General features: G+C 42.0%; 1 protein-coding gene across 1 annotated transcript in view; it reads right to left on the bottom strand.

Moving 5' to 3' along the window:
- Window positions 1-1,677: 1,677 nt before the first annotated feature.
- map7d1a (MAP7 domain containing 1a) overlaps window positions 1,678-13,547 on the bottom strand; it is a 37,955-nt gene continuing 26,085 nt past the window's right edge. Inside the window, exons 10-19 of the mRNA XM_079227036.1 lie at window positions 13,325-13,455; window positions 11,840-12,078; window positions 10,595-10,856; window positions 9,655-9,835; window positions 8,656-8,760; window positions 7,220-7,270; window positions 7,069-7,129; window positions 5,627-5,708; window positions 5,052-5,290; window positions 1,678-2,621 (exon numbers count right to left, since the gene is read on the bottom strand). Of these exons, the coding sequence (XP_079083162.1) occupies window positions 2,611-2,621; window positions 5,052-5,290; window positions 5,627-5,708; window positions 7,069-7,129; window positions 7,220-7,270; window positions 8,656-8,760; window positions 9,655-9,835; window positions 10,595-10,856; window positions 11,840-12,078; window positions 13,325-13,455 (1,362 nt within the window). The 3' untranslated portion in view covers window positions 1,678-2,610. The remainder of the gene's footprint in view (window positions 2,622-5,051; window positions 5,291-5,626; window positions 5,709-7,068; window positions 7,130-7,219; window positions 7,271-8,655; window positions 8,761-9,654; window positions 9,836-10,594; window positions 10,857-11,839; window positions 12,079-13,324; window positions 13,456-13,547) is intronic.

Raw genomic sequence — 13,547 nt, 5'->3', positions numbered from 1 at the left:
ACACACACTTTTGGGGGAGGGGGCACGAGGACTATCTGACAAACCAGCACCAACCTTAACTGGCAAAAAGCACCTTTCTTCCTAAACCAGTAGCTTTTGGATCCCCCTTACCATCCACAAATGTAACTCAAGTATTTTTTTATAGTCCTCATTCTGTGTGAATTTCTTCTAAGAATTGTCAGTACTCCGCTTGTAACTGTGCACTGCCTAAAAATAGTGCCCACTAATCCTCGAGACCCCTCTGGGAAGCACTACACATAACCAGGGCTCAACAACAGAAGAGACTATGGATGTTAAATAAATCTGCGGTTTTCTGTAAACTTTTAGCTTTGCATGTAAACAATTTCCATGGTGACACACTTGTATCAAGCTTCTGAGTCGGCATGAATCTGGAGAAAAGTAATGAAAAATATATTGTCATGTAACACGTTGTCCATCACCTCCATGCTACAGTGCTGCACCCTCTGGTGGGGTTGATGAATACAGCTTTTAACAGCAGGTGGTCAAGTGGTAGCAAAGTACTGAACCTGTGAGATCATGTTGTCGAAACTGGCACTTATGAGTCAGCGGAGGATTATATATATATATATTTTTTTTTTAAAGGAAGCCTGAGAGGCTAACTGGCTGTTGCATGTTCAAACTATGAGCAATGTGAGCTGATGTATCACATTGTAAATGTAAATATTTTAGTCACAATGGTGACTCATTATTTAAAAAGGTGAAACAAATTCATTCATACACTTTTTTTTCCCCAGCATTTGAATGATTAAGGGATCATTTGTAGAAATAAACACATTATAAGAATAATTCTGTTTCCAGTGAAAACAACCTTGAATCATTGTGTTGATAGCTTTAAAACAAACGCGGTTCTCACTTACTTTTCCTCACATGATGCGTCTCCTCAATGACGAATCTGATGATAAAGCCTTTTTCTGGTTTTCCACTTTCAGGTTTCTGTTTAGTCTTGATGAAAAATGTTTCCCTCTAAGGTAGGTAGTTCAAGCAGAATTTGCAAGCATTGCTCAGAGCTTTCCGCTGCATGGTGATCGAATCGTATGTAGCCCACGGGAAGTTAAGTGGTTGTCTGTGCATCACACAGTTAACCACAGTTACATTTCGCAAGCGGCAATAAGTCATTTAAATCACATAACTTCAACATGATGATCAGTGTGGTATGTCTCAGCAATTGATAGAAGGGGACATAAATTGTGTTTGTAATGCACTTCAGCTGTCTTGAAACAGTGTGCCAGGCCTCCTGCTGGCCACCACTCTATAGAGACATGGGCAGCAGTTAAAATGGCATGTACCCCCTGAGGGGATTTTGTAAAAGGAGACCCAAACTGAAATGGACAGCTGAGCCAACTCGCATGCCTTGCACATCAACTGTAAGGCCTTCTGGTACCATCTCCATATTTGCTTTCCTATGGTTAGCGGGCACATCGTCTTTCGCGACTTTCAGTGGGAGTGGGTATTTCCCTTCAAAAGTCAAAATGTGTCATTCCAACACTGTCAAATTAATCAGAAATGATGAGCAATTCCTATACCCGTTTTAGATGAATGAACCACAAAAAGACAGTGAGATTCAACACTTAATTGAGAACATCTGTATAATTTTCTTTCTTCCTGCATGCTCATCAAACGCACTGTTAATCAAGACAAATAGATGACGAGACAGCAGACTGGACAGCTTGCCTTTAATAAGACTTAAGAAGCTCCCACTGACGTTGTAGTAACGCACATCAAAATAATTATAGCATATACACGCACCAGCATTTCAGATACATATGAGTCCATGTAATCTCAATGCATATGAGAGAAGAAAACAGTATTAACTGTTTAATAGTGGAGTAAATCCCAGTTTCTAGGGATTTTACCTTAAATGACCCGTGGGTTCTTATTTGTGAAGTTGCACACTTATTATTACATCCAGTTCTGCGTACAATCATCATAGCCGAGATTTGCACATACAGTAAGAAGCTGTTGCATCCAGATTTCTCTATTTAACTTTACAAAAACTGTTACAGGTAGCTTTATACAGACCAGGATGTATAATACCTGGGTTTTACTTAGAGGGTCTACTCAGAGCAGAGTAACATAAAATGACTCCCTTTCATAAAACTTTAAACCACAGACCTCCTTTGTCCATCACACAAAGTTAATTTACATTATTCACAAAAATGTACCCAGTCTTTTATATTTATCTTTCAGTTAAATAACTCAAGAAAAAAAAGAAAAAAAAAACATTGACAGCTTATGGTAATAATTACTCTGCTGCACTGTAATGTACAAAGGATGATACTATTGAGTATTAAGGTGCATGGAATCTATGCCACAAAGATCTTTTACGAATGTTAACACTGACACACCTGTGTTGCATGCAGCAACACCTTTCATCCCCGTTGTCTTTTGCTTTTGTGTCCTGATGCTGGATCATCGTCATCTGTCTGTAGCCCGCTTACTCTTCAGAGAGCAGTATGTTTGCTTTTAGGGGCTTTGAAACAAAAACAAAAAAAGGGTTGGCAAAGTTCACAAGGCTCCCCATTCATGCGCTGGCAGGTTCTCGGGAAAGCTCCGTGGCCCAGGCGACAAGCACTTCAACGCTGGAACATGTCACAGGACCTCTGTGAGGGAGGCACAGAGCAGAGGGCAAAGGGTCAGCAGCCGCTGAGCATTAATCAACACGCGCCAATAGACAAAACGGAGTCACTCACTTTTGATAGGAGTAATGACATGGTCCGTAAACCTCTGACCTGTTGACATACTAAATGCAGGATGTTTCAGAGGGCATGAGCCCAATAACATAAACCGCCTTGTTTACATGAGGGTAATGGAAAGGTCTCTTGTGAAAGCTATTGAGGCCAACATGTGAAATAAGTTTGCAATTGAATAGGCCGAGAACGGCCATTCTCTCAACAAGTATGGACATTCAAATAAACCCTCGAAGCGTGCCTCAAAATAAATTCACGACCATGAGGTTTACGTTTAATATCAATAAATCTGTATCATAAATGTCCCGCCAGGTCGAGGCATCTCCAGTATCCTGATTTACAGGAGTGAAAATGAGAAGAGAGAATGTTCACTCTTTGTACGACTGAGTTAAAGCCGAGAGGTGCAAGACGGAGGAAGTCAAGTGATTTCAGGAAAAGATGTCAGTGAGCTTCTTCCTCCGCTTGCTTTACTTGGTATCTCTGACTGCTGGCTTGTCTTCAGGCTAACAGGTGAGGATTAAGATCTAGCTGTAGGGCGCTGCTGACGTTGCGGCTGGGCGAGGAGTGATACGCTGCTTAATTGCCACAGGGTCTTGTTTCTAGCCCTTTCGCAGTGAAGGACTTGTGGATAGGGTCTCCTCATCGCCTCGGCTATTCTAGGAATTCTTCTCTGGGTGCAGGCCCAAGTCAGTGGAGCTGCTGAATAAAAGCTGTCATCAGTATACAGATACCCTCATTCATCTTCCCCCTTCCCTTCACTATTTCTTCCATATCTCATCTCCACCCCTTTGAGAGTGTAAATGGAGTCTCAGTGCCACACCATCCTCTCCTCAGGGGGTACTCACTCTCACTAGAGAGATGACCTATGGAGTACAAGTTGGGGTTGGTTGTCGCTCCGTGACAAACACAACAGCACTAACTATGGGGCCTTGTACAGCAGACTTTATTGGGTAACGTAAACCTAGCCAAGTGTAAAGTCAGCTCAGTGCAAATAAGCACACAAGCTTCTTGTAAATGATCCATGGCTCTGCCTGCTGCTACTTTTTTTGAGGGACAGATTGCTTTATTCTTGGCTAACCGAGATCCTTCAACTCAAAATCTGGTTGTTAGGATACTAATAAATAGGATACTGTCTTTGTAGAAATCTTTGATTTTAAATCAGTTTTTTAATTAATTTTGTCCTCTGTGGATCAATGAAGCATTATTTTGTCACGTCTCAAACCTTGGACTACAGCCTACAGCATTCGTAAGCAATACTGACCTTGACGCCTTCATTTCCTTCGAGACGATTTAAAGCACTTTACTCACGGCTCAGTTGGAAGATAATGTTCCTCGAGTTCATCTAAAACACTACCACACGACCTTTAACTGTTAACATGAAACAAGGTCATCGTACATCTATTCTCTAGCCTCTCTGAACTGGTTGGCTTTGAGTTTTAGAATACATTTTGAGATATATATATATATATATATATATATATATATATATATATATATATATATATATATATATATATATATTTATACACTTTTAGGGAAATTAGCCTTTTTGGCAGAAAGTAAGGTTCGATGACAGCACTCTCAAATATTAAGCTACGGCGAGCAGCATCTTAGCTCAGCATGAAGACTGGAAATAGCTTACTCTGCTCTGCCCAAAAAATAATCATCTGACCAACATCTATAAACAATATTAATTAAGACCTCACATCTTAATATTAAACTACAAATACCGCTTCACGGTTGTATAATAATAGTTCATCCATGCTTGTCTATATGATCAAAATATCATCACTTCATAATTTTTTTCTTACATTAGTGTTAAATTATCATTATGAATTATGGCCCAAATCTTGTTTTGTGAGATTACGGTGAACTTTGACAACCAAATTCTAATCGTAAATCGCTCAAGGCATTCCTGAGATATAGCGTTGACGAGAATGGGACGGACGTGGGGTCACAGTGACACTGACCTCCGAAACCTAATCAGTTAATTGTTTAGTCCAGGTGGATATTTGTGCCAAATTTGAAGAAATTCCATCAAAGTGCTCCTAAGAAATTATGTTCTCAAGAATGGGTCGGAGGTGAAGTCCACCTGCTTCCAGTCTTAATGAAAAGTGAGAATCCTCATAACACAGGATGGACAGACCTTTTCTGCACATGATCACCAGTTGTGGAACATCAGTAGCCAAGTTCGTACGATTGTCTTTCATAGTTTTTATCCTTCCTTTCTTCGTCTCCGTTTATATTTTCATTGATACCTTTTAGCTTACTTTAGAGACTTTAAAGTCTAAGTCTTTGACATTATGTTTGATACATGTTGCAAAGCCGTTTGTAACTCTGTACCTGCAACATGCTGAGGCTTCATGGGGCCTGCCTTTTTCATGAAGGACTCCTCACTTTCAAACGTGAGGATCGGCTCGGTGGCCATGCTGGTCTCGGACTTATCCCGTGCTCCGTTGGTGGTGTTGCCGTGATTTGCGAGATGGATGACATCTCCAAAGTGGGCAATGTCTTCTTTAGTGGTTAGACCGTTTTCATGTCTCGTGGGCTGGATGCCATTGACCACTGGGACTGAGGGGCTGCTGAAGAGGGTAGACACATAGCAGAATATGGTTTTAGTTATGATGGGTCAGAGTGACTCATGCAACATATGAGTCATTCCATCGCTGCCCAATTGCGGGAGTCTTTTCAAATATACCCCAAGAAGCGTATTCAAATACAAAGTGTAAGCGTTTCAAGAATCCAACGGAAAACACAAGAAGCCCCTCGATTCCGGTCCTCAGTAAACAATTGTAATACTGGGAGAGAGTTGAAGTTTACAAGTGCAAACCTCCAGCAGGCTGGATGGGTGAATTTTCTTTCTGGCACACACGTTTTATACGATTCACGGTGGTCTTGCATCAAATGAGCACATTTACCTTTCTTTGACGCTGGTCTGTCCATTTTCTTGCTTGTTATTGGACAGGTTGATCTCTGGCTTTGGCTGATAATCAGCAGATGCTAGAGGAAACAAAGTAAAACAGTTACTTATCCAGTGTGGTAAACAATGCACACCAACATGATCACACACATTCAACATCCAACACCACTCTGCGTGAGGCAAACTTAAATAGGCAAGAAAGGGATGCCAAATTTTCCAGGGCCATTTTTCCTGTGTAGCCCAGAGTCCCCCCAACTCTGCTTTGCTGAGTACTTGGCTGTGGTTGAGACAGATTTCCACACCCCTGACTAGAATGGAGGCATGCCTGCCAGGCCTGCGACCACATAAGTGGCTTGCTAATGTCTTCCTGCATTGGGGAAAATTGAAACGGCATATCTTACAGACCACATTGATCCCCTTCATCTTACTCATCTACTGAACGTGACGTGGACAAGGAGGTTGTGCAAGTTATATGCTTCTTAATATCGTTGTGGTAACAGAATGTTCATGGACAAGGGGTCTCCTCTCAGCTAAACTCCCTGAGGTTTCTTCCATTTCTTCCCCCCTGTTACAATGTTGTTTTCTTTGGTTGAGCTTTTCCTCATCCGGTGCGAGGGTCTAAGGACAGAAGGTGTTGTATGCTGTTCAGATTGTAAAGCCCTCTGGGCCAAATAAGTGATTCATGATACTTGGCAATGTACTGTAAATAAAATTGACTTGAATTAGATGTCGTCTCTCTGCCAGCCCTTTCATCGCCTGGCGACCCGTCCAGCGTGTACCCGGACTTCGCCCTGTGTCAGCTGGGTTCGGCTCCAGGCCCCCCGCAAGCCTTAATCGGATAAGCGGCCACAGATAATGGATGGATGAATTAAGTTGTAGGAAGAGTGGATTTTGGTAAGGCCTTTGCAACATCACATGTGTCTTCATATTATTACTTGTTTCTAAAGTAAGCAGGCTTTTGCTATGAGCCCACTCTTCCACTCTAAGTCCCTCAGTCCCACAGCTTGGACAACAAGCAAGCACACATGGGTCCTATTGTACTCAGAAGAAGAACTCAGACAGCAGCTGTGCAGGATATGAGGCGGAGATATAATCTAATAACCCTTTTATACAAAAGGCTCTGGTGTGAGGATGACTCACATGGGAAATAAGGGGAAAAAAGAACAATAAAATACCTGTAACTGTTTATTCTACCATATGGAAGAGGTAAAAGAAGCAGTGGAGAGATGGTGCATGTATGGGTCAACAAGTATTAGCCTAAAGGTGGGATGAGTCAATACACCATCAAAAAATCGACTTTGTAGTTGATGTGGATTTGCAAATTGAAGCGTTGAGTAGGAAATTAAAGTGGATTCTGGCTACAAAGTATGTTTTAAATCCCTTCACAGATAACACATGAATGGGGGATCAGACTAAAAGGCAGACTGATGTTCTGCTTACCTTTGCTGCTCTCTGCCTCTTTGTCATTGACGTTTGCGAGAGGGGAGGACTTTGTCTCTTTCTGTGAAGATGGGAGATAATTACAGTCATTGTTATTGTGAAGTCAAGTTTCCGCCTGTTGTTTTGGTTTCATACGGAACAGCAAATGCACCTTGTCTCCTCCATCCGTCTTGCGTGTCCTCTTCATGATCTCGTCCAGACGCTGAGAAAAGAAAGTCAGGGATAAGACAAAGGAAAATGCCACAACAAATTTAAGAAATAAAGCTTTCTTGATGTTACAAATTGGGTTAGGTTTAGTGGGCTAGACTGAGACACCGTGTCACACTGTTTCACTTTTACATTGTGCTGTTCGTTGCTCCTCTTCACCGGTGGAAAGATGTTCCTGTCTCTTGTGTCTAAGGCCATTTGGCACTCCAGCCGGAGAGTTGTAATAATAAAAAATAATGATGGAGCATAACTTGTGTATTCAACAGCGAAGGATGGTCAGACAATGAACTGTAGGATAGAGGTCACTATACTCTGCGTGTGTACAACCCATGGTATATGTGGCTAATTTGCATTCACAAAAGACCGATGCAAACTTTATCTGAGGACACTGCTAGTCTGGGACAGAAAGACCATAACTCCAGCTGCCATTCATAAAAGTGAAGCATTTTTAAGATCCAAGACTATTCATGGGCAGCTCACACACGCATGGCTTTGGCATCTAGTTTTGCTGCAGAACTTCTGCCTCAGGACTGAAGATTCTTTTTTGTCTAAAATGTGTCTTTAGGATATTTCGAACCACCTGTGCACCACCTGTGCTCACCGATCACAAACCTCTCTTTGTTAAGGCGACAACTAAAGTAGGCCGGTCAGCTTTGTTAGAAGTCACAGTCGGTAACAGTGAGTTCTACAGTGTAAGCAAGCAGTGAGTCTCTGGGGCAGAGGACATGCTGTTCTTGTGGGCTAATTCCAGCATGGTTCCAGCAGGCTTGGGCTGGCCGAGCCAGCCTCGATAAGGTGAGGAGGGGGGAAAGAAAGGCGTAGCTTGCACACAGAAGCGTGAGCTTACTGGAGATGTGGGTGACATACTTGAGTAGATGACCATGGACACAGAACACACGCATACATGTGAAAAAGATCTGCACAGCTCCACACAGATGACTGGCACAGGGAGGTCTCCATTATTATTAGTGTTTATATATAGCTTCATGCTCGACACACAGTCTAAGCCCCATTAAATACTGGCATGCAGACATCCAATCCAGGATAAGCCAAAAACATCATTCATCTTGGTTTCAGGAACTCAACCCTGAAGCCTGCTTTTGTCATGTCAAAAGGCAGACCACCTTGAACATAATATAGAATATAATACCTCCACTGAGGGGGATATATGCAGTTGAGAGCAGAGCGTGGTCTTTTTAAAGCAATCAACCTATTTATATATTCTTTAAGGCAGTTTTTTTCCCAAAACATCTAGCTACGGATTTTTGGGAAATGATTAGTATTTATTTATTATTTTAAAAAGATTTGTATTTCCGTTTTGGGTGACTTTAAAACCTGGCTGAAAGCAGAAGTGATGGGAGGATGGATGCATTGCCCTACCCTTTTCCTCTCCAGCCTCTCCTGCTCCTCCTTCAGGAAGTGTTTCTCCCTCTCCAGACGCTGCTTCTCCGCCTCCTCCCGGGCTTTCGCCTCAGCCTCTTCCTTCTGAAACACACAGGCGAGAATCCAACCATCATTTTCATGCCGGCAGAAAGAAAAAAGAAAGAAAAGAAACTCAGCCAAAATAACATGGCTTTTACATAACAAGGGTGTGGTTGCTCTCTGCAATTATTGTTTACAGCCAGACAATGAATACTTTCCTGTACCTTTGAGCCAACAAGATCTATTTTCAACACAAAACAGCCGAGTGAGGACCAATCAAAGTGAAATACAATACTTGAACCTTTGGATAATTTTATTGTATCATGTTTAACCACAAATGCCATTTCTCTAAAAGACCACAAGGGGGTGGCAAAGCATAATCAAGCATCTGCAGAGTAGACAATGGGCAGCTGATCATATTACAGGTTGACAGGATAAACAAATACTGGAATGAACAGCCACATGTCCTCTTTCTACTAATCAAGCATCATTATTATTTTAATCCGCTTCTCCCTGACAACATCGACAAACACAGATTTCAAGAGTCAATATTGCGCAATGGTTATTTGACCAACTGAAAAGGAAAAAGGACTCATTCATTCTAGCTACCGGCTCACCAGTTTGGATTCAACAACAACATCCCACTGACGTAGAACATACTGCACTATGCTTCTGGATCTGCCTGTTATTAAGAAGGTCAACGACGTGAGCCACTGAGCTGAGACAATAAACAAGTGATGTTTGTGGCCTGGGAATGGTGTGAGGAGTGCATGCAGGTTTTAACCTTCACTTGAAAGGTGGTCATAACTTCCACAGTGGTGCATAATGGAACATATCCCTGCTATGAGATTTAAGTACTTGCAAGTTCCTTTCATCCTTATCTGACTGACCAAAGCGTTCCACTGCAACCTCACCAACCACGTCTTTTGACATAGACAGCATTTACAGTCAATATACCTGTTTTTGCAGGCGCAGGTTCTCCTCCTGCTCGGCTTGGGCTCTCTCCTCGGCCTCCTTCTCGTCCTGCAGACGCTGGGCTTCGTCCCTCCTCCTCTGCTCCTCGGCCATGGAACGCGCCTCCTCCTCCCTAAGTTGCCTTTCCTCTGCCTCCCGAGCTATTCGCTCCTCTCTCAGGATCCTAAAGAGTTTGGGCATGAGGCTAAGGGTAAGTGTTCACCCCAAATTAATGACGTAAACAATATAAAAAGGTACATTATTCTATCGACGGGACATTTCATCTTTAGTTTACACTGTCTCTGCTGAGTTGACATTGACGCACAAGCAACAGGAAACCAAACTATTTACGGAGATGGAAACAATTGGAAGTATGAGTGCCAACAAGCGATCACATCAATTTCCAAGCTGTAAATAGCGACTTGCTGTGGTTACGATCAGCCAACAGGCTATCCAATTCTTAATACTTTCACACATCACGGCCAGGGTTGAGTGATGTCTCATTAACACATACATGTACTGCGTTGGTGCATGGAGCCTTCCTGTTTAGTTCTACTAATGCCTTTTTGTATTAATTACATGGGAAATAGCTAATTGGCCACGGTGAGGTTTGTTTTGCAGCATATTCTAAACCAATAAATCCTCACTTAAAAAAAATGTGTTCTATACTTCAGCATTAGTTCAAATGTTATATGTCTGAGGGTAACAATGCAAATTAACTACTCTTGAGATGGTTGTCTGGGGTAACAAGTAGTTAAAAAACCAAACCCATACGTGGGAACACAGCTGGGGAACAACTGTCATTCAGCAAAGAACAGGCGTGTTTAAGAATACTTTTGTTCTCATGCCGAGTGAAAGAACTTGACAGATCTATGACTATGCGAGATCAACACTAGGCCGACCATCTCCGGCTGTGTTTTGAGGCACATTAAACCCCTCTGACCTCTCCTTCTCCTCCTGTTCGCGGCGCTCCTGCTCGTCCCTCTCCCTCTGCTCCCGGGCCTGTCGGCGGTTCTCTGTCAGGATGCGAGCCGCCTCCTCTGGGTTGTTGGTGCCCGCCATGGGCTTGGCTGATGGAGACGGTGTCGGTGACGACGCAGGAACAGAAGGAGCCGAATGGACCGGCTCAGGTGAGGGGGAGGCTGCGGTGGTTGTTTTCGAGGGATGGGGCGGGGCAACTGCGATGGTCGGAACCACGGCGGAACCTAAGACAAGAGAAATGAGGGTTACAGAAGGGACAATAACACACATATCTTGTGCTGTGTGACTTGACAGAGATCGTTGGTGTGATAATTAATGCTTCCCTACAAGTAATGACTCTTAAAGTGTTGCGATCAATCATTATTAATAACACATTCAACCGCAGCCTTTTCTTTTCACTGTCACAACCATACAACCATAGCACAGTCTAAGAACTTGGTAATTGCGTAATCAAGGCTGATTAGTGAAGCCTCTTAGTGCTGTGTGTGACAAGACACAGACTGTGGGGCTGTCTGTGGCTCACTCAGTGCATTGCCTTTGTTTTCAGGGCTAATTAAGCCTCACGATACTGGTTTTCCTGGGGCTTTTTCACTTGTTCCATTAAACTATTTGTCTGGCCAGTAACAGGAAGAAGCTAAACCAAACAGTGAAGACACATTAAATACAGTATGATACACACGTGGAGGGAAGCTACCAAAAATCCAGATATACTGTATGATAAAACAAATAGGACAGCTGATCACTGTGGAGATGACACATTTCAACAAAGTTAGGATTATATTGCAGTATACTAATCTACAAAATAATAATAATCTGTAATCAAGGTCCGCTTGCTTGTACCAAAGCTTTCAACCCCTTTTATGGTCTTCTCCAACATAGGTCAGGCAATGTCGACTGATCAAACTCCGTCGCTGATGAAGCTCGTGATATGAGATTGTAACTGGACCTAACCCAAGGTAAAGCAATTTACATTGCTAATGCTCTAGAAAAAAAAAATCTAATTCTAATTAACATTATCACTGCTGGTAAGGAATGGGTGTTGTCACTATAAAAAGAATTGGGAACAAATATAACTTCTTTTTTTTCTGTTTCACTTGACTAAATACCTGAACCATCCTAAATTACGACTCACTGAGAAGGAAATGTTTCTTACACCTAGAGTTATCGTACAGGATCTAAATCAAGTTAAACGTGTTCTTGTTCTCACTCTTTCTCTGTTCGGGAGTTGCGGGCCTCCGAGGCTCCTTCACTCTTTCGAGGGTGCTGGGGGAGGAGGTGCGGTGCTCTATCCTGGCAGGGGTCCGGGCTCTTTTTGGTCGTCCTTTAGGGGTTAACGGGCTTCCACGAGCGGATGGAGGCTTGGGGGAGGCAGCAGGGCTGGGGGAGGCAGTTCTACCTTTTGGCGTAGCCGGGGATGACGGCCGTTGTCTTGATAAAGGACTCGGACTGTAAAACAGGAAAATACACAGGTAAAATATAAGACAAATGGGAAATTTAGCAACAATCATTGTTTTAGACGTGGGCTAAAATGTTTTGCTAATGTCCAGTTTAAAGAAACCGGACATTAGCAAACAGGTTCATAGCAGACAACGCACTCAAACATTGCATCACCCTTCAGTCAGCATCCCCAACTATACACAGAGGAAGCAACACTTGAAGGGGGAACCTCCATTATGCTGAAGAAGACATTTTATTTCCTCTTGCCCTCTGGCACGGACATCTTTACCAAGCTCTTTGTTGTCTTTTTGATGAATCAAAGGAACTTTTTGCATCCTATTCCATCCCATCTGTCATAGATGTCATTTACTTCAGTGGCCTGCGGATACGAGAGGAAATGACCGCTGGTCTCGGGATCTTTCATGTCTGGACTCAAACAGTGCATGAATTTGCAGTCATTACAATGCAGACATAAACATGGTCTCTCTGCCTAACCCAGCTGTTGGCCACAAACAAGCTGTGGGTCAGGGATTTGTATGGTTGACCTGGTTTACAATATGGTTTTAGTGTCTTATATAATCTGTACAAACATCAAAGCACCTGAATCTAAATTGGAATCTTAATCAAATGTCTGGATTGTTTTTTCAAGCAGCAGTCCAAAAGTCTGAGATAATTGGACAAAACACAAACAGGGGCAGCAAATCCTTACATTTAAGAAAAAAAAAAAAATAATTGTTATAATTAACTGTGAAATTCTCTGTTGTTATTGTAAAATGAATAGCCTTTGCTATTGGGCACTGGCTTATTATTTGTTCTAAATGATTAACTTCTGTATAAACATAATTAACAAATTAATTAGTTATGAAATTAATGTAGCAGGCCTAAAAACATAATTCTCCATTGTTATTTTTAGTATTGAATAGAGTGGGATATTGAGAGCAACATTAAATCAACTGAGACGGTGATAACTGCAGCTCATGTCAGCTCATTTAAAAATGACTGAATCGTGACAAATGGGGAAAAAGGTGATTTCCTAGCAGCAGTGGTAATGGACCATAGGCTTTGTTGAATGTGTAAACAGACTATTTATTATCAGAATTAGAGATCTGCTAGATGAAATCTGTAACCAGGTTATGGTGGTGAATATGACACACATAAAGGAAAACATTTGTTAACGGACATTTATTTATTCATTTATTTTACTTTCAGTTCAGTTTAAAATCTAACAAAAAAAAGTACAAATAAACAGTTTTACCTTGGATCTGGCCGGTGTCTCATACTGGGTAGAGACTGTCTCTTCTTCAGCACCTTCTCTTTACTGAGGGCACTCTTCTCCTTCTCATTTTCCCGTTCCTTGTCTTTCTTTTCTTTCTTGTTTTTATCCATCTGTTTGACAAAAAGATGAAAACGGTTAAGACAGTTAAATCTTATCATGTGCCATTCAAAGATAACATTCAAATCTGATAAATAAGACAAGA

The sequence above is a fragment of the Taurulus bubalis genome, assembly GCF_910589615.1.
Source record: "Taurulus bubalis genome assembly, chromosome: 12".
NCBI lineage: Eukaryota > Metazoa > Chordata > Actinopteri > Perciformes > Cottidae > Taurulus > Taurulus bubalis.
This window is presented reverse-complemented; position numbering and strand designations above follow the sequence as displayed.